This window comes from Oncorhynchus masou, chromosome 18 (assembly GCF_036934945.1).
Source record: "Oncorhynchus masou masou isolate Uvic2021 chromosome 18, UVic_Omas_1.1, whole genome shotgun sequence".
Lineage (NCBI taxonomy): Eukaryota > Metazoa > Chordata > Actinopteri > Salmoniformes > Salmonidae > Oncorhynchus > Oncorhynchus masou.
In genome coordinates this window covers 35,814,808-35,840,210 of record NC_088229.1, presented here as the reverse complement: position 1 = coordinate 35,840,210, position 25,403 = coordinate 35,814,808, and the positions used below count along the sequence as shown (strand labels likewise).

Here is a 25,403-nt window from a genome sequence, read left to right as displayed (position 1 = left end):
TGTGTGTGTGTGTGTGTGTGTGTGTGTGTGTGTGTGTGTGTGTGTGTGTGTGTGTGTGTGTGTGTGTGTGTGTGTGTGTGTATAGATATATAAAATGGTGTTATACTGAAGAATTGTCCTAGAATTTTATATTGCTAATTGATTGACACGTCATGTTTTCTGAACAGAGTTCCGTCACACTGAGGACTGGACGGTACGCTGTCGCTACATCATCCACAAAAACATCCAGGAGGACCCTTGGAACCTGCCCAGCTCCATCAAGACACTGGTGGAGAGCCTACAGAGATTTGTGGATGGTCAGTAGAAAACGCACTCGCACCATAAGCACACATGTAACACATGCATCGCACACACAAACACATAGCTACAGTAGAAACACATGCGTATCACTTAGGTAATAAAATCCACATTTTTCTGTAGATGGGAAGAACCAGCTGCTTCTGGCCCTGCTCAAATGTACAGGTAAGCCTCATGTCAGCCTGTGTGTGTGTGTGTGTTCCCTTTGAAGTGCGCTGTGCCATATGGCGGCTGTTAATGGTCCTGTCCTCGTGAATGAGTCCGTGTGATAGAGCAGATTGTAAACCCCCTGGCTATGTTTGATTAGAGTTTGCACACCACTCTGAGGACAGTCCGGTTGATGATAAGAACGGTTGTCAAAAAGCCCATCTACCGCCCGTCTCGTGCTCTTTCTTTCCCCTCTTTCTTTTACCCTTCCCCACCCCTCTCTCTAGAATTTTATTTTTCAATTTGCTCCCTTCCTCTTACCTCTCTTCCACCGGCCTATCGCTCACCTCTTTCCACTATTCTCCTCTGTGCTCCTCCCTCTAGTCACTTGGAAAATTCCCCATATAGTGTATCCCCTGCCTTCCATATTGTTTGTACGTTGCTGATTTTGTAAATGTCCTGTAAGAAGTTAGTAAAGCGATTTTCTCTGAAAATAAAATGCTCATCTTATTTTCCCCTTCCCCCGAGTGGCGTAGCGGTCTCAGGCACTGCATCTCAGTGCTAGAGGCGTCACTACAGAACCTGGTTAGATTCCAGGCTGTATCACAACCGGCCGTGATTAGGAATCCCATAGGGCGGCGCACAATTGGCCCAGCGTTGTCCGGGTTAGGGTTTGGCCGGGGTAGGCCGTCATTGTAAATAAGAATTTGTTCTTAGCTGACTTGCCTAGTTAAGTAAAGGTCAAAAAAGAATCCTCCTCCCCACCTCAGACACGACTCTGCAGCTGCGGCGTGACGTGATTTTCTGCCAGAGTGCGGCGGGTGCCGTGTGCACTCTGGCCGAGCAGCTCCTAGCGGCACTGCGTGCTCGCTTCAACAACGCCGGCGAGTACGAGGAGGATAGCAAGGAGACGAGCCGCAAGTGGCTGGAACAGGCGGCCGCCATTGGCGTGCTGCTCAACTTCCAGGCCTCACTGGCGCCCCATGTGGTAAGAGACGGCGACTGTAAAGCAGGGCTCCTCGACCCTGTTCCTGGAGAGCTACCATGTTGTAGGTTTTCGCTTCTACCCTGATCTAGCGCGCCTGGTTCTAATGGCTAGCTGGTTGATAAGCTGATGCTGGGGTTGGAGTGATGACCTACAGGAGGGTGGCATGACAGGGACAGGGCTGTAGAGCCCTGCTGCTTTGAACAAACACTTTAAACCTTTACTGATGTGATTTATTTACCTTTGGACAGTTGGCAGACTTGGGTCACAATAGTGGAGTTGTGCTTGATTTAAGTTTAACCAATAATATGAAATCATTTCATTTCTATTTGAACTTTTGTCTTACTCCGTTGAGGTCAAAATACCTGTTTTTCATAGATGTTTTATCTCCAGTAAAAACATTTTTAAAAATACACATTAAAAACACAATTCAAAACAGCAATGTCCCATAGGCATACGGGCACCAATGTAGAAATGTCTAGCCATCAAGGGTGTAACTATAATGGCTCTGTACTGTGTTGATCCAGAAAGAAGGGTGCCATTGACTGTCTGAGTCCTCTTTCCACACTCCGCTGTCTCCATTGGCCGCTAAGCTGAAACAGTGAGCCCTGGGCTCATATTCACTAAGAGTCTCAGGATCAGGTCCCCACTGTCCACACAATAGTCTTTATTAGGTTTTAAAAGGAAAAAACGATTCTATATCAACACTCCTAATCTGAGACGCTTTGTGAATACGGCCCCTGGCCAGTTAGCTGAGCTCTTTGGTTTCTCTCTACCGTGTAGAAGGAGGAGAGGACGATGCTGGAGGATACCAAGGCGGCCCTGTTGGACCTGGACAAAGTCACTGTGTTCTTCCGCCAGCTGGAGGATGAATGCCTGGTCGCAAGTAAGTAGACCCTTTCCCATAGCAACCACATATTTTCTTAGCAACGGTGGCCAGTCAACGGAGTTGTCAGTGGTGATTAGGTGTGGCGGTTGGAGACACACACACACCTTGCATGTCAACCACAACAAAGGGCTTTGTTACTGTAGACCCAGAGTTTTCCCCGTCATACAATTGCAGCTTAATTTCAATGAAACACCTCGGTCAAACCCAGCTTCGCTGAAAGACCTGTACTTTCCAGTCTGTTCCTTTTCAAGAACCGCAATATGGTGAGCCGAGATTGCTGCTCTAAGCAAGCACATCAGTTGCATTTCACATTCTGGGGGAGAAAGCCACGGATAAAACAGGGATGTACTATTCTAGGTTACTGCTCGGCAGTAAGCATAACTGTATACGCACACACACACACACACACCCCTTCCTCCCCCCCCTCCTTTAAAAACCTTTTTACACTGAAATCGCTTTTTGGAAAACATGCCCAGTTCAGCAGAATGGCGCGGCCGTTGCTTAGGCAATCAGTCTGTTTGTGGCTGTGAGCTCGCCTGGCAGTATTGATTTGATAAAAGGCTGTTCAGCAAGCAGAGAGGAAGGGTTCGTCTAAACCATCACACTCAATCCAAAAGGATTATGGGTAGATGGTCTTCAGGAGGCGATGCGCTGACCTCACAGGGGGTTGTGTTGTTCTTAGGGTTTCCCCCATAGCTTTGGATGGTGTTGGTGGGCCACTGAAGCAAGAATCCATACCAATTATGCCTATGTCTGATTAACTACCAACCCATCAAATGAAATATGTAATGGATCGGTGGATGTTGCCAAGTATAGAACGCCGAGTACGAATGTGTAACAGGATTTAAATGTTGTGTAACATTTATTTGTGTAACAGGATTTAAATGCAACATTCTGATCGCTGTTATCTGTAAGTAAACCGTTGTGCTACGTCAATCAGTGGTCCAGTGTGTACTAGTCACCTCATGCCTAAGTGAAGGGAAAAGCAACCAGGGCCCGTATTTATCAAGCGTCTAAGAGTAGGTGTGCTGATCTCGGATCAGCTCCTCCCTGTCCATAATAATCTGCTTCTGTTATGATCTGAAGGGCCAAACTGATCAGCGCTCTGCCTTTTTAGACGGTTAATAAATACAGGCACATAACTCTATGAACTCATTTAACATTAAGCCAAACTAAGCAGTGTTGTGTTCCCCAGACACACCGGTGTGTTACCACGTGGAGGGCAGTCGTCAGGCCCTAAAGGTCACCCTGTACCTGGACAGCTGCCACTTCAGTGAGCTCCCCACTCGCTTGCAGAACGGGGGCAGCCTCAAACTGCACACCGTGCTCTTCACCAGGGGTGAGTAGGAACAGAACAGCCCTCTCGTCGACCTCCACGCAAAGGTGGCTGAACGCAATTGAGTCGACTCGAGTCAAATCATCAACCAATCAAAGTGTCGTTGAGTTTAGTCGAATCCTCATTGACTCAAAGTTAGCTGAATTCATATGAGTCCAGTTGGATTGTCATCAAATCCTAATTGCATCACAGTTCACTGATTTGAGTCGAGTCAAGTCAATTGGCATTGGATGGAATTTGATGAAATGCACTAAGCAAACATTAAGGAAATATGTTGCAGGTTCACAAATACACAGATCTTCACAATGTAGAGGCATTTACCCTCGTCCTGCCAACCTCTCGGTCTACACTATGATCATGTCTGCATCCCAAATGTGCACAAAAGTAATCTATCATATATGGAATAGGGGGCTGTTTGGGATTTAGCCCCATATATCTATAATAATTTACAGTACACTAGCAGGGGGCATTGAATCAGTATCTCCTAACTAATTAGGTGCTAAATGTTCTAGTCAAAATGCCAGCGTGAAAGTGGCTATAGAGTTTCACAAACAAAATACTAATTCTAGAGGATTTGCTATATATTTACCATTTGCATTGTCGTAACTACCATTTGAGGGACGGACTGTGTAAGTCTAACTGGGAAATGTATTCTGTGCTTATCGAGCCGCTCCCCCTCTGTTTTTTCACTGCGGCGCTCTTTCGACCTGCACCGGGCCAGTATAAGTGGATGGAATAATGCTTGATTCCCTGTGCTAGGGAACCATTCATTTTCCATACACGTGCCAATTGGGACAATAACCCTGTAGGGAAGGCTCACGTTGTGAAGTGGCTGCCTCAAAGAAGAAGCCTGTGATGAAATGTAATACCGTACTGCAGTCAGAGAACTAGGAATAAACGGGCTGTTAGCGCCACCTATAGGCCGCTTCTATGGAATACAGTTGTTGAATAAAATACAGATTCACTTGTCAGAGACGGACTTTGGTAGAGCTGTCACTTTTAGATGTGAAGTGTTATCGATGTGTAGGTCACAATGTGGTTACTTGTCCCACATGCACGCAAACCTGCTGAGCGCAGGTCATAGAATGTGAGCGCAGGTCATAGAATGTGAGCGCAGGTCATAGAATGTGAGCGCAGGTCATAGAATGTGAGCGCAGGTCATAGAATGTATGTATGTATGTGTGTGTGGGTGGGTGTACTGTGTTGTTAATGTGCTACCTCTGCCCCATGGTCAGCCCTGGAGAGGCCAGAGGGAGTGTCCCAACAGGACGGCGTGTCCATGGAGGAGTTCCAGCAGCGTACCAACGCTGTCTCACTCGAGAAGGTTAAAGCCTACTACCGAAAACTCAGGTAGAAATCTACACACTTTATATACAGTCATATTCATTGTACTACCCACTGACAATCAAACCCAGGTTGTCACCTGACATATGGTAATATGTATTGTACTACCCACCACTGTATTGAACTACTTTATTCCTATGCTGATTAGTTTGGCTACTGTATTAGCTGTAGAAATGTACTTTTGTCTGAAGTTTGTACAGAGTAAATAGAATATCAACAGGTCAATTCATTGGTCAATTGCGTTCATATTGAATGATAACTCATTGTGTTCTAACAGGGCTTTTTACCTGGAGAAGTCAAATCTACCCACTGACTCTAACACCACGGCTATGAAGATAGACCAGGTAAACAGAAATCAAAATGGCTCTCTGTTTGCAAACAAGCTCAGGGGCAGTACTTAAATATATATTTTTATTTTTTATGTTTACCACCTATTTCTCCCCAATTTCGGGGTATCCAATTTCGTAGTTACAGTTTTGTCTCATCACTGCAACTCCCGTATGGACTCGGGAGAGGTGAAGGTTGAGAGCTGTGCGTCCTCCGAAACACAACCCAACCAAGCCGCACTGCTTCTTGACACAATGCCCACTTAACCCAGAAGCCAGCCACACCAATGTGTCGGAGGAAACACCGTACACCTGGCGACCGTGTCAGCGTGCACTGCGCCCAGCCTGTGGCGATGTGACAAGGACATCCCTGCCGTCCAAACCCTCTCCTAACCCGGATGACGCTGGGCCAATTGTGCGCCGCCGCATGGGTCTCCCGGTCACCGCTGGCTGCAAAAGAGCCTGGATTCGAACCCAGAATCTATAGTGGCACAGCTAAAACTGCGATGCAGTGCCTTAGACCACTGCGCCACTCGGGAGGCCCAGGGGCAGTACTATTGAAAGGAAAGTTGGAGTACACCTTTAAGATTTTAACCCCTAAACCTCTGTCCCTCCCAGCTCCTACGACCCCTTAACACCCTGGACGACCTATGTCGCCTGATGCACTCGTACCTGAATGTGCGTCCCAACGCAGCGGGCCACCTGTCGGGCGTCAGCGTGCTGTGTGTGTCCTCGGAGCTGTGCAACCGCCTGGGCGCCTGCCACATCACCATGTGTGCCACCGGCATGCAAAGGTCAGTCGTTTGAACTTGAAAGTGACACATAAGGGCTGACAGTTTACGTGTCAGCTTGAGCAAACACTCATGAATGTCTATGCATTGCTGTGTCAGATATATTGCTTAAACATGCATTATGCAATGTATGCCTTTACCCACCTCAAAATGGTGTATTTTCAACCCCTTCTCCTATTAGCCTCCACACAGCAGCCTTTACATAACACTGTTCTCGCATGACACATAGTTAAAAGACTGTTGACCTACTAACCTCTGACCTTTTGTGTTGAGTAGGTGCACCCTGAGTGTGACCCTGGAGCAGGCCATGATCCTGGCGCGGAACCACAGTCTCATGCCCCGCTGCATCATGCAGACCATGGACATCATGCGGAAACAGGTGCCCTGAACACACCCTTCAGCGCTTTACATCCTTAGCAACAGATCTCGGACCTGGGTCCTATTCATTAGGGCACACCGTAACAAAACAATTTGCAATGGAAACCAAATGTTTCTTATAGGACAAATTCAGGTAGTCCCTCCATGTTTCAGTCCGTTTTCTTCCGTTTGGTGCATAATAATTACAACACAGAATTTCTCTCTATCACCTTTGTTAATATTTAATGGAAACTGAACATGGAGGCAACTTCCACCTACTGTATACCATAGCCTTACCAAGCAGTACCGAAGTGGCAAACAAGACTTCACTTTTAACCTTGGTTAATTCTAAAACATTCACTACATACGATGCAGTGGAACGGGTACATTTAGTTTACACACAGTTGTTTTTCACCAATAAGTGTGGGTCGCTCTTAACCTAAAGGCATTAAGTAGGAATACAACTTTAGGTACACTGTCTGAGCAGATAGATGATTTGGGTACAGGAGCTAGAACTACGTGGGCACTTGTCCTCAGTGTAAATATGTCAACATTGTCTCACCCTCTCTTCTCTGATAGGGCACCAGAGTAGAGATCTCGGCTAAAAACCTCAAAGTGATGGATCAGATGCCACCCGCAGCCCCAAGGTACAGACAATAGTTCCAAAGTAGTTTGAAAGTACTAACCTGGTTCCAGGTCTGTTTGTGCTGTTGGATGCGACAGCACAAACAGGTCTGGATGCAGGCTACGCTAAGTCCAGATCTTCATTTCTTATTTTTCCTCCTTTCCCACAGGCTCTTCAAGTTGTGTCTACCACCCCAAGACGGAGATCTATAAAAGAAAGGGGTGCTGTGTTATTAATCCTAGTAGAGCAATTTATTTTGTATTAGCGATATACTGAAGCCTCGGTGACTAGAGATCATGGAGGAATGGGTAAGGTAGAATGGGGGAGGAGGGAGAACAGGGAGCTCTCTGCTCTCCTCTCCCATCCAGGAGTCATAGACATAAGGCCAAACTCTTGTGTGGTCCCCCCCCCCCCAACCATGTCCCTGAATGGAACATTCCAGCACAGGAACATCAAGTGTCTGGATCCCACAGGGTCCGTGGTGTCCTGTATAGCCCCCCCCCTCCCCCCTCTGTGACATGAGACAGCTGTCACTGACCTGGCAACCCGTCACTAACCTGGTAATCCATTGCTGGGAACCTAGAGAGGAGTGTGGGGATGGTGACATCAGACAAGACATGACCTAACAAAAATATGTCCGCCACCACGACAATGCTCACACCGGGCTATTATCAACTGGATTAACGCAAAAACCGCTTGTAGCAGACATTCTTCTTCTTTATCCACTTTGCCTTGGACTGCAACACCAGTGTGTGGTGTCTTCGTCAGACAGCGTGTCTGGTATTGCAGCTAGGAACAGAAGGCACTGCATCAAGGAGGAGAGAAGGGTGAAATGATAGGGATGGATGGAAAGATGGATGGTAATGGGCTGCCCTTTGCCTTAGCCCCCCTTGCATGCGGCGAATGTGCAATTACTGTAGGCTAGTGTGAGTACTGTATTACTGCACTATGACGCATAGTGATTTATTGTATTACTCAATAATATCAGGTATTCAAGAATTGAAAGCATTCCAGCCTACGCATCATGCAGTATTTAATGGAGCAATGGCATGCCATGTTTTGATTTTTTTTAAACTCCTTATCTATTTTTTTATGTTTTGATTTTGTCTTTGTTATTTCCTCGGGAGTTTGATCTGTTGACAAGTGTTAAAATGCAGGGAGTTTTGTTAAAAATGAATAGGAAGGGGAGTTTTAATCTGAGTCGGGGAAACAAGCTAACTTTATCTAATCTCAAGAGTTTTTTGTGTCTTCCAATCTGCCTCCCAAGTCAACAGGTTGGAATTTTTGAAGCCTTTTAAAGTATTAATATATATTCAGTAATATTAATAGTGGGAGATTGCCTCCTGTTGACCCAGCCAACTCACAAGACCTCGTTGCGATTTGATTTTAATGTTTCGATATTTAAATGAGCACAAGGATTCATCTAATTACTCTGAAGTGTTTAGCACAAAGTACTGTAAACTGTCCCGAGGATGATGACAACGAAGGGATCAGTGAAGTTAACTCTTGATAAACAGTAGCATTATTTTATTGAAGATGTTATATTTCTTGTACATACTTACTGTAAACAATGTCTGTGTCAGAGAGAATAGAATATGGTCTATATCTATGCCATTGGCAGCAGAGTTAATGCTATAATTTAAATGTGATTATTTTTATGGACATAATATAGTATGTAAAATGTTTGAACTTTTTGGGGTATTCATATTGTACATTTGGACAGGGACGGATTTTGGTGTCGCGTATATATCCATACTGACGAAGTTGTTGACCGTTAACATGGCTCCACTTTCGTTTTTAGCTTGGTTTGTATCTGTGTCGAGATGCTGCACTCTGAATAGTTGCTCAGCCCTTGTTATTTATTTAGAAGCTCTTGTCTGGTCCCAGTTGAGGGTCATGTTCATTAGGCACCAAATGTGTAAAAGAATGTGGCACCCAATGTTTAAAAAAAACTAAGTAAAACAGGAAGGGACTACCTGGACTTGTCCAATTCGAAATGCTTACTTTTGTTTTCTGTTGCAAAACATTTATTTTTTTATGTTTTCCGAACACACCCAGGTTTAAATTCTCTTTACAGCCTCTGGTGTTGGCATAGCTGTCATTAAGTGATCGATTGATAAATTGTTCCACTCTTACCAGGTCACCTATTGATAGAAATGTAACATTTACTTGTTTTAATTTCTCATCGCTGTACATACTTTATTTGCAATTTTATGTTGCCTGAAAATAATTGTACAAATACGTTTTTGAATATTTCTTTCTAAAAATACCATTTGTAAATTGAACTTTAACAAGCTAGTAAAATAAAATGCTATTCACAAAACATTGTTGAATTCTAAGAAGTATTGAGGTACCCATCCAGTTTCTTAATTCCAGGTTAATACATTGATACTAATTATGACTGTAAAAATACGTGTTACCCCAAATTGTGATCCACCTTTCTGTTAAGCTGACTTTTCTTTCTTAGGGGACCCTCCCAAGAACACATTCAGGCTCCATAATCATGGAGTCCACCACTTATTGCATTTAAACCAGTTGTGTGAGTGAAGGTCCATCATTGGCTTATAGGCCAGGCGTATGTGGTGGTTTTGTAGTGGGTGCACAATGGTGGTTGTGGTTGATTGTGATCTAATTCATAGTCTGCGGTCTCACCCTGGTCATTATGATGATGATATGGAAATATAGACACGTACACACAGAGAGACACCATTACATCTTTACTCTTGCATATGTGTAAGATTCTGTTTTGGATCAATCATGTCAGCCTGTAACGGTTCTCTTGTGGTGAAGGAGAGTCAGACCAAGATGCAGCGTGTAGATTGCGATCCATGTTTAATGAACAAAACGTAACACATCTAAATACAAATACTACAAAACAAAGAACATAACGAAAACCGAAACAGCCTATACTAGTGTAAACTAACACAGAGACAGGAACAAGGACACTAAGGACAATCACCCACGAAACACACAAAGAATATGGCTGCCTAAATATGGTTCCCAATCAGAGACAACGATAATCACCTGACTCTGATTGAGAACCGCCTCAGGCAGCCATAGACTAACGCTAGACATCCCACAAAACCCCAAGACAAAAACACACCACAATAACCCATGTCACACCCTGGCCTGACCGAATAAATTAAGAATAAACATAATATATTTCGACCAGGGCGTGACACAGACCCTCTCGAATGATGTGAAATTAAAACACTGATGCCATGTTGGGTTGCTTTGTACAGTTGTGGCCAAAAGTTTTGAGAATGAAACAAATATTAATCTTCACAAAGTCTGCTGCCTCAGTCTCTAGGTATTTTTTTTAGATGTTACTATGGAATCATTTCATAAGTATCGAAGGCTTTTATTGACAATTACATGAAGTTGATGCAGAGAGTCAATATTTGCAGTGTTGACCCTTCTTTTTCAAGACCTCTGCAATCCACCATGGCATGCTGTCATTGATTCGTCAGAGAAAATGACTTTACCCCAGTCCTCAGCAGTCCAATCCCTGTACCTTTTGCAGAATATCAGTCTGTCCCTGATGTTTTTCCTGGAGAGAAGTGACTTCTTTGCTGCCCTTCTTGACACCAAGCCATCCTCAAAGGCTTTGCCTCACTGTACGTGCAGATGCACTCACAACTGCCCTGCTGCTATTCCTGAGCACGTACTCTGTACTGGTGGTGCCCCGATCCCGAAGCTGTATCAACTTTAGGAGACGGTCCTGACGCTAGCTGGACTTTCTTGGGCACCCTGAATTCTTCTTCACAACAATTGAACCGCTCTCCTTGAAGTTCTTGATGATCCGATAAATGGTTGATTTAGGTGCAATCTTACTGGCAGCAATGATTCCAAGCACCACCCACCTTGGACCACCCACCACCCTCCTTGGAACAATGATTCCAAGCACCACCCTCCTTGGAACAATGATTCCAACACCACCCTCCTTTTGAAACTTCCAGTCTGTTATTCGAACTCAAAATTAGCATGACAGTGGTCTCCAGCCTTGTCCTCGTCAACACTCACACCTGTGTTAACGAGAGAATCACTGACATGTCAGCTGGTCCTTTTGTGGCAGGACTGAAATGCAGTGGAAATTGTTTTTGGGGATTCAGTTCATTTGCATGGCAAAGAGTGACTTTGCAATTAATTGCAATTCATCTAATCACTCTTCATAATGTTCTGGAGTATATGCAAATTGCCATCATACAAACTGAGGCAGCAGACTGTGAAAATTAATATTTGTGTCTTTCTCAACTTTTGGCCACGACTGTACATTGATTTTACACAGCCGTTTTCTATCTGAGGGAAGTCTAATTGCTCTCTGTCCAACTGCCCCTATCGCCACTTCTACCATTAGGCCTGTCTCTAGAGGGCTTCCAATCTTCCATACAGGAGCCCTCCAAGACTTACCTTAATAAGATATTCAGGGAGGGAGCCTTACTGCTGTAGAATGTATACTTTACTCTCAAACCAAACTATGAACATGATAGGGAAGCAACATACAGGATGATTAGGTTTGTTTCTATTCTCTTGACTAAGGAAGACTTTGCATTACTTGTGTGCAAGATATTATGAAAGCCTGAGGCTATGCTCTACCCTGTCATAACTTGAAGGGAGTGTTGACTGAGGAGCAAGACTTGAATGATGGCAAAGAGGGATATTGGGTATTGGGAATGAATCCTTATCGAATTTCTTAACAATCCATTGAGGCCTCTGTATTTGCATACATGAATCTTGTTTACAACTTAGCCTTTAAATGAGCAAGTTCTAAGGTCATCCTAAACCATCCATTTGCCAGTTTTTCCACTCACAATGGCTTTCTTACAGACAGAATTACTCCTCAGTTACATCAGCTGTCCGGGTTGCTGGTCTCAGACGATCCCGCAGGTGAAGAATGCCAGATGTGGAGGTCCTGGGCTGGCGTGGTTGCACGTGGTCTGTGATTGTGAGGCATGTTAGACGTAATGCCAAATTCTCTAAAACAACGTTGGAGGCAGCTTATGGTAGAGAAATGAACATTAAATTCTCTAGCATCAGCTCTGGTGGATATTCCTGCACTCAGCATGCCAATTGCCCAAGCCCTCAACTTGAGACATCTGTGGCATTGTGTGACTAAACTGCACATTTTAGAGTGGCCTTTTATTGTGTGGCATATCAATAAGCTGATCAATCAAATATATTTATAAAGCCCTTTTTACGTCAGCCGAAGTTACAAAGTGCTATATAGAAACCTAACCTAAAACCCCAAACAGCAAGCAATGCAGATGTAGAAGCACAGTGGCTAGAAAAAACTCCCTAGAAATGCAGGAACCTAAGAAGAAATCTCGAGAGTAATCAGGCTCTGAGGGGTGGCCAGTCCTGATTTTAAACGGCATGATCATTACACAGGTACACCTTGTGCAGGGGAAGATAAAAGACCACAATGTGCAGTTTTGTCACACAATGCAATGCAACAGATGTCTCAAGGTGCACCTGTGTAATGATCATGCTGTTTAATCAGCTTTTTGATATGCCACACCTGTCAAGTGGATGGATTATCTTGGCAAAGGAGAAATGCTCACTAACAGGGATGTAAACAAATCTCTGCACAAAATTTGAGAGCAATAAGCTTTTTTTGTTTATGGAAAATTGAGGATGTTTTATTTCAGCTGATGAAACATGGGGCCAACACTTTACATGTTGCATTTATATTTGTGTTAAGTATATATATATTTTTATATAATTTATCTTAGGCCTACGTGTATAGATTGTTAAATATTTAAAGCGCATTTCCCCCTACCCAAGCTTGTCAGATGGCCGGAAGGAGCTGAGAGAGAAGCCTATACAGTATAGGCTACACATTGCAGATTCGCAATCGCATGGACATTCCAGAGGGACACCGACTGCATTTACGAGCACACACAACACTCAGCAGTGATGCTACCCCACAACGAGATTGAAAACTCCCGGTTTGAGTCACCTCGACTTTAGAATGGTGCAGAAAAATGTTAACGGTGGGGTTTACCCAACTCAAGCCGGAGAGAAGAAGCACAAAGTCGGCTTTGTCGGATTGGACCCCGGGGCTCCCGAATCTAGCAGGGACGGGGCGCAGCTGATTGCGGGCTCGGAAAGCACAAAGCGGACCAGTATCCTATGCAGACGGAGGTCCAGTGCCATAAGAGGTGGGAGAACGCCGAAGAAAAACCCCAGCTATAGGAAACTACAGAATTTTCTATATAATGCACTTGAAAGACCGCGGGGATGGGCGTTTATTTACCACGCTTATGTGTAAGTATACCAAGCTACTCGGATATAGAACTCAGCCTAGAGGCTAGACAAGCATGAATAATATTATGTGGCCCCGAATGTAGTGCCATAGGTTGGGGTAAGACATATCATGCGTAGCTATTTGGGGTGTGAAGTTGGACTTGTAGCCATTGTTCTTCAGTGATGCGTTTTCTGCAGATAAAAAAGGGTTGAGCAGGAGTAGACTAGTGTGAATCACCACTACCACAGTCCTTATCTGCATAAGGAAACAATATTTAGGCGAACCCACCCCTGCATAACGTCCATGCAATCATTCACATGCATAGCAGGCCTATTTGCCAACTTTGTGCCAAACCTTTAGTAACCCCCCCCCCCTCCCCCAATTGGCGCTCCTATTTTCTTTCAGCACCTTTGCCTGATGGACAGCTCCCGGGCGGCGTCTATACTTTAACTAATTGACGTTGCAGTCATACATGGCCTGTATAGTCCGGCGGGCCAACACATACACACACGCTTCTCGATACTAAGCGGCACTGTATCAGGAAATATGCATGACAACCGCATCAACCAAAAAAGTATATTGCCAAATGTATTAGACTAACGCGCAAGCAAGCAAGTCATTGTCTCTGAGTCATTCAAATTGATCAGTGTAGTAGTTATGAGGGCGTCCAGCACCCTGGGACTTCACTGCTGAGGCTCTCGTTAAAATCGGATACATTGTACAGGTCTAATGAGCGATTGAGATGTCATGAAGTTGCTCTGCACCTTAACTGCTTAATTTGTTTGTAGACCTATTTAATGAAGAGCCAGCTTTGTTGTGTAGTAGGCCTACGTGCTGAAATTGGAACAAGCTAGGAAATCTGTGTACAAATCTCAGAAATTGAATACCCCAAAATTTGCCTCGTTAAAATAGCCTAACTGAGTCTTGCCTGTTGGGGTTGTCGTCAACCATTAATAATGGGATACTGTAACAGTTACTCAAAGCCCAGCCCTCATTTGACCCTGGTTAGCTTTTGGGGGTCATCATTGAAATTAGCTGCTAGTGGGTAGTAGACTCGTAGAGGATCATCTAACCTAGACAATGCCTTACTTCCATGTAGTAAGCTGTCATCTTATATGGTAAGGATGTAGCCTATAGGCATGTGATATGTTACCAATGCCTCCAATCAAATTCTCGTTTAGACAGGATCTATGTTGTTAGCACATCGTGCTTGTGTCAAAGGCAACCCACACGCCACAATGGCAGGTTAAATAGGCTGTTGAATTCTAATCACATGACTGCTGTGGAAGCCTGAAAGCCCATAGTGAAAATGCAGTGGACCTCCTAGCAAGAAGGTATCAAGGCACCTTGATATTTTTTTCTCAAAATGGGAGCTAGTAAAGCAACTGCAGCTCTGCTTCTATCCCATTTGTGTGCTCGCCGTGATGCATCATTTATACCATCCACCTCATTTAATCCATTTAGTCTTGTTTTACATTCAGGCCAGCTGATTTATACAACTGGCATGTGCTGACTTCAGTCAAATCTTGTCCTCCTGCAAGGGTTTTCCATCTTCTTCTTCCAGGAGCTGAAGCAAAACTTTGCTCATATTTGTGTCGGCTAGCCAGGTGCATGCTGGTCTTGATGTACAATCCAGAAATGTTAGGCTCGGTCTATGGTCTTATTTGGATTTTGTGTGAAGGATCAATACCTGGAAGTGGTATTCTCTCTCTCACTCCCTCTTTCTCTCTTGTGCGCTCTCTCTGAGGACATCTTACCTCCTCTTCTATCCTGTCAGTGTTCCAACACCAGTCAAAGCAAAAACAAGAGAGGGCTTGTCCATTTTTAAACAACAACAAATTCCACACTGTGCCCCATTTCTCAACCAGGAGAGTGTCAGTCAAGGGATAGTCCATGGGCACTGCATGTCAAGACCTGTATATGTACAGTTGAAGTCGAAAGTTTTACATGCCACTCAGCCAAATACACTCAGTTTTTCACAATTCCTGACGTTTAATCCTAGTAAAAATGACCTGTCTTAGGTCAGTTAGGATCACCACTTTATTTTAAGAATGTGAAATGTCAGAGTAATAGTAGAGAGATTTATTTAAGCTTTTATTTCTTTTTCACATTCCCAGTGGGTCAGAAGTCTACATACACTCAATTAGTATTTTGTAGCATTGCCTTTAAATTGTTTAACTTGGGTCAAATGTTTCAGGTAGCCTTCCACAAGCTTCCCATAATAAGTTGGGTCAATTTTGGCCCATTCCTCCTGACAGAGCTGGTGTAACACAGTCAGGTTTGTAGGCCTCCTTGCTCGCACACACTTTTTCAGTTCTGCCCACAAATGTTCTATGGGATTGAGGTCAGGGCTTTGTGATGGCCACTCCAATACCTTGACTTTGTTGTCCTTAAGCCATTTTCCCACAACTTTGGAAGTACGGTTGGGGTCATTGTCCATTTGGAAGACTCATTGGCGACCAAGCTTTAACTTCCTGACTGATGTCTTGAGATGTTACTTCAATATATCCACATAATTTTCCTACCTCATGACGCCATCTATTTTGTGAAGTGCACCAGTCCCTCCTGCAGCAAAGCAACCCCACAACATGGTGCTGCCACCCCCGTGCTTCATGGTTGGTATGGTGTTCTTCGGCTTGCAAGCCTCCCCCTTCTTCCTCCAAACCTAATGATGGTCATTATGGCTAAACAGTTCTATTTTTGTTTAATCAGACCAGAGGACATTTCTCCAAAAAGTACTATCTTTGTCCCCATGTGCAGTTGCAGACCGTAGTCTGGCTTCTTTATGGCAATTTTGGAGCTGTGGCTTCTTCCTTGCTGAGCGGCCTTTCAGGTTATGTCAATATAGGACTCGTTTTACTGTGGATATAGATACGTTTGTACCTGTTTCCTCCAGCATCTTCACAAGGTCCTTTGCTGTTGTTCTGGGATTGATTTGCACTTTTCGCACCAAAGTTCGATCATCTCTAGGAGACACAACGCGTCTCCTTCCTGAGCGGTATGACAGCTGCGTGGTCCCATGGTGTTTATATTTGCGTACTATTGTTTGTACAGATGAACACGGTACCTTCAGGTGTTTGGAAAATGCTCCCAAGGATGAACCAGACTTCTGGAGGTCTACTGATTTCTTTTGATTTTCCCATGATGTCAAGCAAAGAGGCACTGAGTTTGAAGGTAGGCCTTGAAATACATCCACAGGCCCACCTCCAATTGACTCAAATGATGTCAATTAGCATATCAGAAGCTTCTAAAGCCATGACATCATATTCTGGCATTTTCCAAGCTGTTTAAAGGCACAGTCAACTTAGCGTGTGTAAACTTCTGACCCACTGGAATTGTGATACAGTGAAATAGTCTGTTTATTGTTGGAAAAATTACTAAGTAGATGTCCTAACCGACTTGTCAAAACTATAGTTTGTTAACAGGACATTTGTTGAGTGGTTGAAACACTTAGGTTGGAGTCATTAAAACTCATTTACATCATCTTACGACTTCAACAGTACCTTCCAAAATCTCCTGTGTTTTTCTATGGGCAGGTAACTTTTTCTAACACAGAACATGAGCATTAGCAGTAGCTTTTGAGCATCTCATTTGAGTCTGTTCAATCTAGCCTAGAAGCAGCTGCAGTCACAATGTCGGCACAATGATATTATGCTTATACAATACTCTTGAACACAAAAACCTTATCAGTTGGCATCTGTGTGGTTAAATGAAATATACACCTTATTTAAAGCAGTATTCCTTTAAGAGCAGAGGTTAGTCATCACTTTGGCAAAGGGATGGGCTTACAACGTCATTTTGCTGAAATGAAACTTAAGAGTATTTCCACGTAACTGTACCAAATCCCCAGTCACTGTTATCCTTTTTCTCTGATCCGAAGAGGAGAACGAACAGTCAACAACATACTGCACACTGAGGTGAGTAGAAAAATTAAGAGCTTTGCCTGGACAAGATTAGACACTAAACAAATGACAGCCCTAATTATTATCCTGTCTGCGTTTGACTCTCGTGATATGATATGTTAAAGAATGGTTAAAATAGTATAGTTTGACGTTACTACCTGGGTTGATATCAGTGTCTGTCGGTGTAGTTTAAGATGATGGAAGACGATTAAAAAAAAAGAAGTTTAAATTATGAGCATGGCCTTATTTCTATAACCACATATTAGATGACTGTTATTCATTTTCCATTCACCCAGTTCAACATATCATTGATACTGTAGGTTTAGGCTCCTACATGATACTCAAATATTCCCTATACCCAGCCTATGAATGAATGAAAATTTACCTGACAGCCAGTGACACATGGACAGCCATTCAATACATTGACACATTCAATACCACTTTGCACACTCTTGCTTGCATCTAGCTGATTTAGGGTGTAATTATTTGTCCTACAGTTGCAAACAAGAGTTTCTATTGGACAAATTCAGGTATGTTCATCCCTGTTTCGTTCAGTTTGCTTCCGTTTTAGAAACGTTTTTCATCCGACTCGGCGGAATGAATAGAACCCTGATCACACGTAAGCACAGTTCACTTTGATAGCACATACAGCCACATACAAACAGCTCGCTGTATTCCTTCTCACATCTACACACTCTCCTCCTCACCTTTTCCCTCCGCGTGTGAACTTCAATGCACAGCACATCAGCTGTCTGTGACAAATGAAAATACCTTTCCAAGACACAACTTCATATCATAACCGCTAACCGCTACACACAGCCTACATTATTCTCACCATATTACCTCAAGTAACGTCATAGTCAACATAGCTAATGGAACTAACGCATTAGTAAACCCGTTACAATCATGCAGTACAGTGAGCAGTTTAGCAGTTACACTGGCAGGCCTCAGTGGTAATAAATTATTAAAACCAAAAGCTTACCTTGACTTGGAAGAGTTCCGGTGTTGGATAGTCATTGCCAGCTAGCTAAAATAGCATCCCTCTGTTTGAGCCAGGTGTTTGAGTAGGCTAAACTATCTAGCTGCATTAGCTAGCTAAGGTAAGTGAAAGTGGGGAAAAAATAGAATATTGCAATCTCTCGCTTTTGCTTCTCCTTCAATTTTTGAAGAAATTAATTTGTTCTAAACTGTTCAACGATTGTCTTTCTCGCTCTTTGAGTCAACTACTCACTACATTTTATGCACTGCAGTGCTAGCTAGCTGTAGCTTATGCTTTCAATACTAGACTCATTCTCTGATCCTTTGATTTGGGTGGACAACATGTCAGTTCATGCTGGAGGAGCTCTGATAGGTTGGAGGACGTCCTCCGAAAGTCGTCATAATTTCTGTGTAAATCTATGGAAGGGGTGAGAACCATGAGCCTCATAGGTTTTGTAATGAAGTCAATGTACCCAGAAGAGGATGGAGCTAGGCTGTTCTCTGACTACACCATGGTGCTACCCTACAGAGTGCTGTTGAGGCTACTGTAGACCTTCATTGCAAAACAGTGTGATTAATCAGTTATTTTGTGATGTGAATATTTTTACTATATTTTTTCTTTAAAAAGGATTAACTTCACTATTTAAAAAAAAAATGAAATTCACTGAGGAGGATGGTCCTCCCCTTCTTCCTCTGAGGAGCCTCCACTGACTGATATTGACACATGAAAATAATAACATGTTTTTTGGCCTCTTTCAGCTATGGCTTCCTCCAACAGTCTCCTGTCTGAAGAGCAGTTCCAGTGCTCTATCTGTCTAGATGTGTTCACTGACCCAGTCTCCATCCCGTGTGGACACAACTTCTGCATGGCCTGTATCGGAGTGTACTGGAACGCTAAGGGGCTATGCAAGTGTCCAATGTGTAAAAAGGCTTTTGAACGGAGACCAGATCTCAGTGTCAATACTTTTATTTCTGAAATGGCCGCCCACGTCCGGAAGCTAGCTCCAGCTGACAGCACACTCAAACAGCACCCCGCCAAGCCTGGAGAAGTGGCCTGTGATGTCTGCACTGGGAGGAAGTGCATGGCCTTGAAGTCGTGCCTGGTTTGTCTGGCTTCTTACTGTGAGACTCACCTAGAGCCTCATCAGAGAGTTGCTTCCTTCAAGAAACACAAGCTAATTGACCCTGTGGAGAACCTGGATGACAGGGTGTGTGAGAAGCACCAACGACCCCTGGAGTTGTTCTGTAGGAGCGACCAGACCTGTGTGTGTCAGTTCTGCACTGAGACAGACCACAAGTTCCACAAGACTGTCCCCATAGAGGAAGAGAGTGGAGTGAGGAAGAGTCTACTGTGGGAAACCAAGGGAAAAGTGCAGAAGATGATCAAGGACAGACTGCAGAAGGTGAAGCAGATGGAACACTCAATAGCACTCAGGAAGAGGGGTGCAGAGAGAGAGATAGAAGATAGCGTGCATGTCTTCACTACTCTGATGCGCGCTATTGAGAATAGCCAGGCTGAGTTCATTGAGGTGATCGAGGTGAAACAGAAAGCAGCAGAGAGGCGTGCTGAAGGGCTCATCAAAGAGCTGGAGCATGAAATCACTGAACTACAAAGGAGACTCACTGATCTGCAGAAGCTTTCAAACACAGAGGACCACCTCCACGTCCTCCAGAGCTCTCCATCGCTTTGCACCCTTCCACGCACCAAGGACTGGTCTGAGATCAGGGTTCACAGCGGTTTGTGGGTCGGGACCCTTAGGAGAGCTGTGTCTCAACTGGAGGAGACGCTTTATGAAGAGATTGAGAAGTTGTGTGAGACAGAGCTGGAGAGAATGCAGCAGTCAGCTGTGGATGTGACTCTGGACTCTGATACGGCAAATCCCAAACTCATTTTGTCTGAGGATGGGAAACAGGTGAAGCTAGGACACAGACCAAAGCTCTTCCTTGACAACCCAAAGAGGTTTGATCCTGTATCCTGTGTACTAGGAAATGAAGGCTTCACCTCTGGGAGATTTTACTTTGAGGTGCAGGTGGAGGGGAAGACTAGCTGGGCTTTGGGAGTGGCCAGAGAGTCCATCAACAGGAAGGGGAATGTACAGCCCAGGCCTTTGAATGGATACTGGACTGTTGGGCTGATGAATGGGGATGAGTACATGGTTCACGCTGGGCCCAGTGTCCCTCTCTCTCTGTCAGAGGAGCCTCAGAAGGTGGGGGTGTTTGTGGATTATGAGGAGGGGGAGGTCTCCTTTTTGATGTGGAGGCCGGGTCTCATATCTACTCTTTCACCGTCTGCACCTTCACTGAGAGACTCTACCCATACTTCTTTACAGGCATAAATAAGGATGATAAAAACTCTGCCCCATTGATCATTTGTCCGATCATGTCCGTCAATCAGTATGAGATTTCATCTCTCGATGATACACCTTAGATTTCAGCAATTGATTCAGTCAAGTGATTGTTGAGACTTCTATACAGCTTTTCAAAAATGGTCACAGTATTGGAATGACACAGTGAAATAGTTAGGTGTCTAATCAGGCGTGCAACTGACAATGTTTTTAAAAAAAAATTCATTTAGATTGAATGGACAAAGTCCCCTCATACAAAAACATATATTTTACCTCCACAATCATGTAAGAATTCATTACTATTTTGCCTGTTTTTCTCTGTGGCATATATAAGTAACTGCCAAAATAAAGGAAACGCCAACATAGTGTCTTAATAGGGCGTTGGGCCACCACGAGCCAGAACAGCTTCAATGCACCTCGGCGTTGATTCTACAAGTGCCTGGAACTCAACTGGAGGGATGTGACACCAATCCATCATTTTGGGTTTTGTTGATGGTGGGGTAAAATGCTGTCTCAGGCGTCGCTCCAGAATCTCCCATAAGTGTTAAATTGAGATCTGGTGACTGAGACGGCCATGTCATATGATTTACATTGTTTTCATGCTCATCAAACCATTCAGTGACCACTTGTGCCCTGTGGATGGGGGCATAGGCATGGCAGCCAAAATAATGGCCTGCCCAGCATTTTAATCATTTCCCTAAGCATGATGGGGATGTTAATTTGCTTAACGTGAGACTCAGAAATGATGTTGCCACGAGCATCACCGCAGATATTCAGATGAGAGAGATGCAAGACTTTGCTCTCACACAGTCACACACAGTATCTGTGCATGGGTTCACTTCACACTGTTCACAACGTAATAGCCACGGGACTAAAACAGCAGAAAATTTGAGCCTCACACTTCAACGCTCTTAGTTGTTGCAGAAATGTACTCACTATGCCGTTTACTTTGTGCATCTACATCATATCGCTGAGTCTACCTTTAATTAGCTCAGTAACCACACCTGTGTAGAAGCACCTGCTTTCAATATGTTTCATATCCCTTATTTACTCAAGTATTTTGGCAGTTACCTTGATATTAATTTCCTTGAAATGCGTAACAATGATGTGTATAATCAATGGGCTACTGGAGAGGGAGTACTGCTCTGTATATTTTGGAGGGTACGTTTTGGGGTGAGGTGAAAGGTTTTGTTGGGCGCTTTTCTTAAAATAGAAAAAATAAATGCCACAGTGCTTTATGACAGTTTACACAGGTGCATCAGTTGGACTCTTTTAAATCTTCCAAAGTGTACAAAGTCTTTGGTTGGAGATGCTCTGCAGCCAGCAGAGTATTGATGTTTGAAATGATGTTAACCGTAATCACACAGTCAATTAATGTTGGAATTTAGCAAAAAAGGTTTGAACAACAAATCAATGTCCTGTTATCAAATAGACATTCAGCACGTATTCTTATTTGGTGTTTATTCCAAGGGAGAAGGACTGCCCCTTCTTATTGAAGCCACAGAGTTCAAGGCCAACCACAGTACTGCAGGCAGCTTGCAGAAAACAGTATCCCCCATTGTAGTGAATGGGAAGAAGGCAATATTCATCTTTGTGTACAAAAAAAAAAAGATAAATACATTTGAAAACAGTCTTCATACCAATAATTGTTTCTATTACACCAGATCTATGTCCTTGAACCAATTATTTTTAAGTTATTCTTTTTAATTAGCTGAATAAGTTTTTAGTTGCTAATGGCAGAATGCAGTACCCCGTTCGGCCTCCAACTTGAGATACTCAGTGAGAGGGGGCAGCACTGAGTTTGCCTGTGACGTCACTTCCTGGAGTAGCTCATGGAGTAGCCCACCTGAGATATCTTAACCAACTTCTTTGGCTTCAAATGTGCAGAATCGCATAGGTGGGAAACCAAGATTTCTGATGGCAGGCCTGGTCATAGCTAGATTTGTTTGATTCGCAACGGTAGACAATTTTAGCGTTTTAGCAAGCCTAACCCTTTTCCTAACCTTAACCTAATTCTACTAACCTACGGCGTTCATTTTCCTAGCCTGCTGCATAAATGATCCTAACTTGCTATGAAAAGTCACTTCTGCTTTTAAAACTGGCAGACCTGCCTGGAGAGCAGTGTGAGTATCCACTAATAGTGCTTCAAATCCGCTATTGAGTCTTCACATAGGAATGAATGGTGTCACGTAATCAATGGCTTTGTCCATTCAGATATAAAGTAATTGGTTTATTCTCTTGTCCAGTCCAATTCGTATTAAATTAATTCTGAATCATATTTAGTATCCTTTTCATCATAAAATGGTCCTCCAACAACAAATCCATGGACTGTTTAGAGGAAATGACTTAATTTTCATTAAGGACCACTGAGGACAAGATTTGGTATGTTAGCAACACTATAGTATCTGCACTGTGTGCCAGATGGACTCCTTCAGAACCTTCATCACATGTCTCCACAAGAATCAAAAGTAGCAGAAGTGCAGCCCTTGCGTTAAATATATACATTTTTTAGCATAACAGACAATTGTTTTAGTAAAAAAAAAGTGTATTGCTGCTGTGTTTCCCCTGTCATTGTATACCTCAGTTTGGCTTCTATTGGTTGCATTTGGCAGTTTTAGCCTGTTGCTTTGGGGCCCTTTCTTCCCCATCTGGTAAGTCATCTGGGGGAATCTGCTTCAACTGCACTCTTAAAGTCCTCATAGACCCAGCCAGGCAGATAGACATGTCTGGGTCTGGACATCTTGCTGAGCGGGGCAGATCAATGTTTCTTTATCTGCAACTGAGTGAAAGTGCAGCTCTTTCGGGTTCCAAGAAACCATTTCCATATTGTTTATCAATTCCTGTCTCGAGTGAAAACATCGAGACATCCGTCAACAAGCAGAGAGATGCCACAGTGCCTTTATGTATAGGCACAATCAGGAATTAATTCATGTGATTTTCTCTCTAATGTATCTTTAGTAGTAATGCCAGTCTTGCAATAGCGGAGATGTTATGGAAATTGAGCTCTATTGACTTGTGTGTGTGTGTGTGGCTCTATCGCAAGGAGACCAGATCCATTGTCTCTTCTCGTCCACAGTACAGCACAAACCGTAGTAATGTATCTACTGCACATATGCTGTGAGTGTAATCACACACTGTCTATTCCACTATTAGCATTATTAATTAGTTATAGTCACTTTTGTAGTGACAAATCTAGGGAAGTTGATTGCGATCTTGTTGGTGGCTATTTGTTTGAATTAAAAACGTTACTGTGTCTAATTGGTTGGCTGCTTTGGAAAGTGTTCTATTCCACCCCTCTTATTAGGCATTGACCAGTTACAGCTGTGCTTGTCAGGGAGTGCTAATGCGCTTGGCAGCATCAGGTGTGTGTGTGCTATAATGAGCTACTGTTGAAATTTAAAAGGAGACGTGAAAAGTTTCATAAAATAATCTTCATTCACACTCCGCTGTCTATACATTGAGGCTTTTCTAAGGTATGATGCTCGTCATGTGTTTACTCTAGTGCTTTTCTCAGACCCAAACACGCTTACGTAGTGACTGTGTGTGGCCTAGACTCTCCTGACTACCACTGTATGCAGTGTCCGGGGTTGTAAGACCAAACGATTTATACTGCAGTTCGGGAGTGTCGTTTACTGGCTCTTGCGGCATAGCTGTGTGATTTATCTAACAGGCCAGACTGCTTCATTTTCTGAAAGCTGCTGTTAAACCCCCCCCCCCCAAATCTGCCTTCGTAAGGACATCTCCATTAGCCCCGAATTGGATTAGCTCCAAAATGGTTCACCTAAAGAAGCTTCTCAACGATCAGTCTCTGTCCATCTATTTCCAAGCACACACCCAATTCCTGCTTCTTCCTATCCCTCCCCAAATCACATTCACCATTCTGTTTCGAACAGCCCCAGTGAAAGCTACTATACTGGGTTATGTGGGGATGGCCTAGAAAAAGTGGTTTCTGTAGAACTGCAAGAAGGTGGACTACAGTCTGCAGACTTGGAGCATTTCTCACTCTCGGGGGTGGTACAGACCGAGCGACAGAAGCAATAAATACTGTCTCACAACAGAGCTTTGGCACAGCAAGCTGATGGCATCGTTAGAGGATCTGGCCGCACACCAGCACTGTGTTAACTTAAGACTGACCTGAAGTTTATAAATAGTGTGTGCAACTGCCAACAGAGGATGGAATTAGTATAACTGAGAAGCGCCTTAAATAAAAATCTGATTTTATTCGTCACGTACACAGTTTTACAGAAGGCATAAAAGGTGAAGTGCTTGTGCTAGTTCCCACAACATTGCAATTTGATAATCAAATATAATAAGAGTTATCAAAAATAACCAGTAGTAGAAAAAAAGTAGTAGTAGTAGTAAGATATGTACACAATAGGATATGCAGTAGGGGAGAGTGGGGTAAGATGAGCCATCATTGTCTCATACACAAAATGAATCATTTGACCAAATATTTAGGAAGAGGTCACCATTTCATGGACTCTGAAGGAGGAAACCACATGGGAAAAGTAGTAAGCAAGTTAGGTGAGAAAAACAACAGATTTTCAAGTCAACTTAATTTAATGTGTTAAACGGTTTCATGATGCTTGTATCTACATTTTTGATCATTTTAAGTGTGTTCTATACATCAGTTGGGATCTCTATAAGCTTCAATATGAGGTCCTAAACCTAGTATGAAAGAGCATCCTTGTATCTGTCTGGGGTAATATAGTCAAAATGTTTGCCTTTGGGTAAGTTGAGCCAATAGCCATGTTTGCCTTAGGGTAAGTTGAGCCAATGCCCAGTTTTTCCTTCCCGGGCATTATGGGATATGAGGTAACAGGGCCTGCCCTAT

At 43.5% G+C, this 25,403-nt stretch overlaps 2 protein-coding genes and 1 pseudogene across 7 annotated transcripts in view; all 3 read left to right on the top strand.

Moving 5' to 3' along the window:
* prex1 (phosphatidylinositol-3,4,5-trisphosphate-dependent Rac exchange factor 1) overlaps window positions 1–9,442 on the top strand; it is a 118,466-nt gene extending 109,024 nt beyond the window's left edge. Inside the window, exons 30-40 of the mRNA XM_064923138.1 lie at window positions 168–296; window positions 421–462; window positions 1,215–1,432; window positions 2,213–2,315; window positions 3,514–3,657; window positions 4,890–5,004; window positions 5,276–5,342; window positions 5,943–6,118; window positions 6,392–6,494; window positions 7,052–7,119; window positions 7,267–9,442. Of these exons, the coding sequence (XP_064779210.1) occupies window positions 168–296; window positions 421–462; window positions 1,215–1,432; window positions 2,213–2,315; window positions 3,514–3,657; window positions 4,890–5,004; window positions 5,276–5,342; window positions 5,943–6,118; window positions 6,392–6,494; window positions 7,052–7,119; window positions 7,267–7,309 (1,208 nt within the window). The 3' untranslated portion in view covers window positions 7,310–9,442. The remainder of the gene's footprint in view (window positions 1–167; window positions 297–420; window positions 463–1,214; window positions 1,433–2,212; window positions 2,316–3,513; window positions 3,658–4,889; window positions 5,005–5,275; window positions 5,343–5,942; window positions 6,119–6,391; window positions 6,495–7,051; window positions 7,120–7,266) is intronic.
* A 3,481-nt stretch (window positions 9,443–12,923) lies between these two features.
* LOC135504493 (potassium voltage-gated channel subfamily KQT member 2-like) overlaps window positions 12,924–25,403 on the top strand; it is a 41,610-nt gene continuing 29,130 nt past the window's right edge. For 2 of the 6 annotated variants that reach the window (XR_010450136.1, XM_064923136.1), the window contains exon 1: window positions 12,924–13,364. Coding sequence is in view for 4 of the 6 variants with exons in the window: in XM_064923136.1 (XP_064779208.1) it covers window positions 13,069–13,364 (296 nt within the window). In the remaining 2 variants the exon portion in view is untranslated. The remainder of the gene's footprint in view (window positions 13,365–25,403) is intronic. The other 4 variants (XR_010450137.1, XM_064923135.1, XM_064923134.1 and 1 more) reach the window with 2 other exon arrangements.
* Window positions 17,173–21,815, top strand: LOC135504495 (E3 ubiquitin-protein ligase TRIM39-like; annotated as a pseudogene).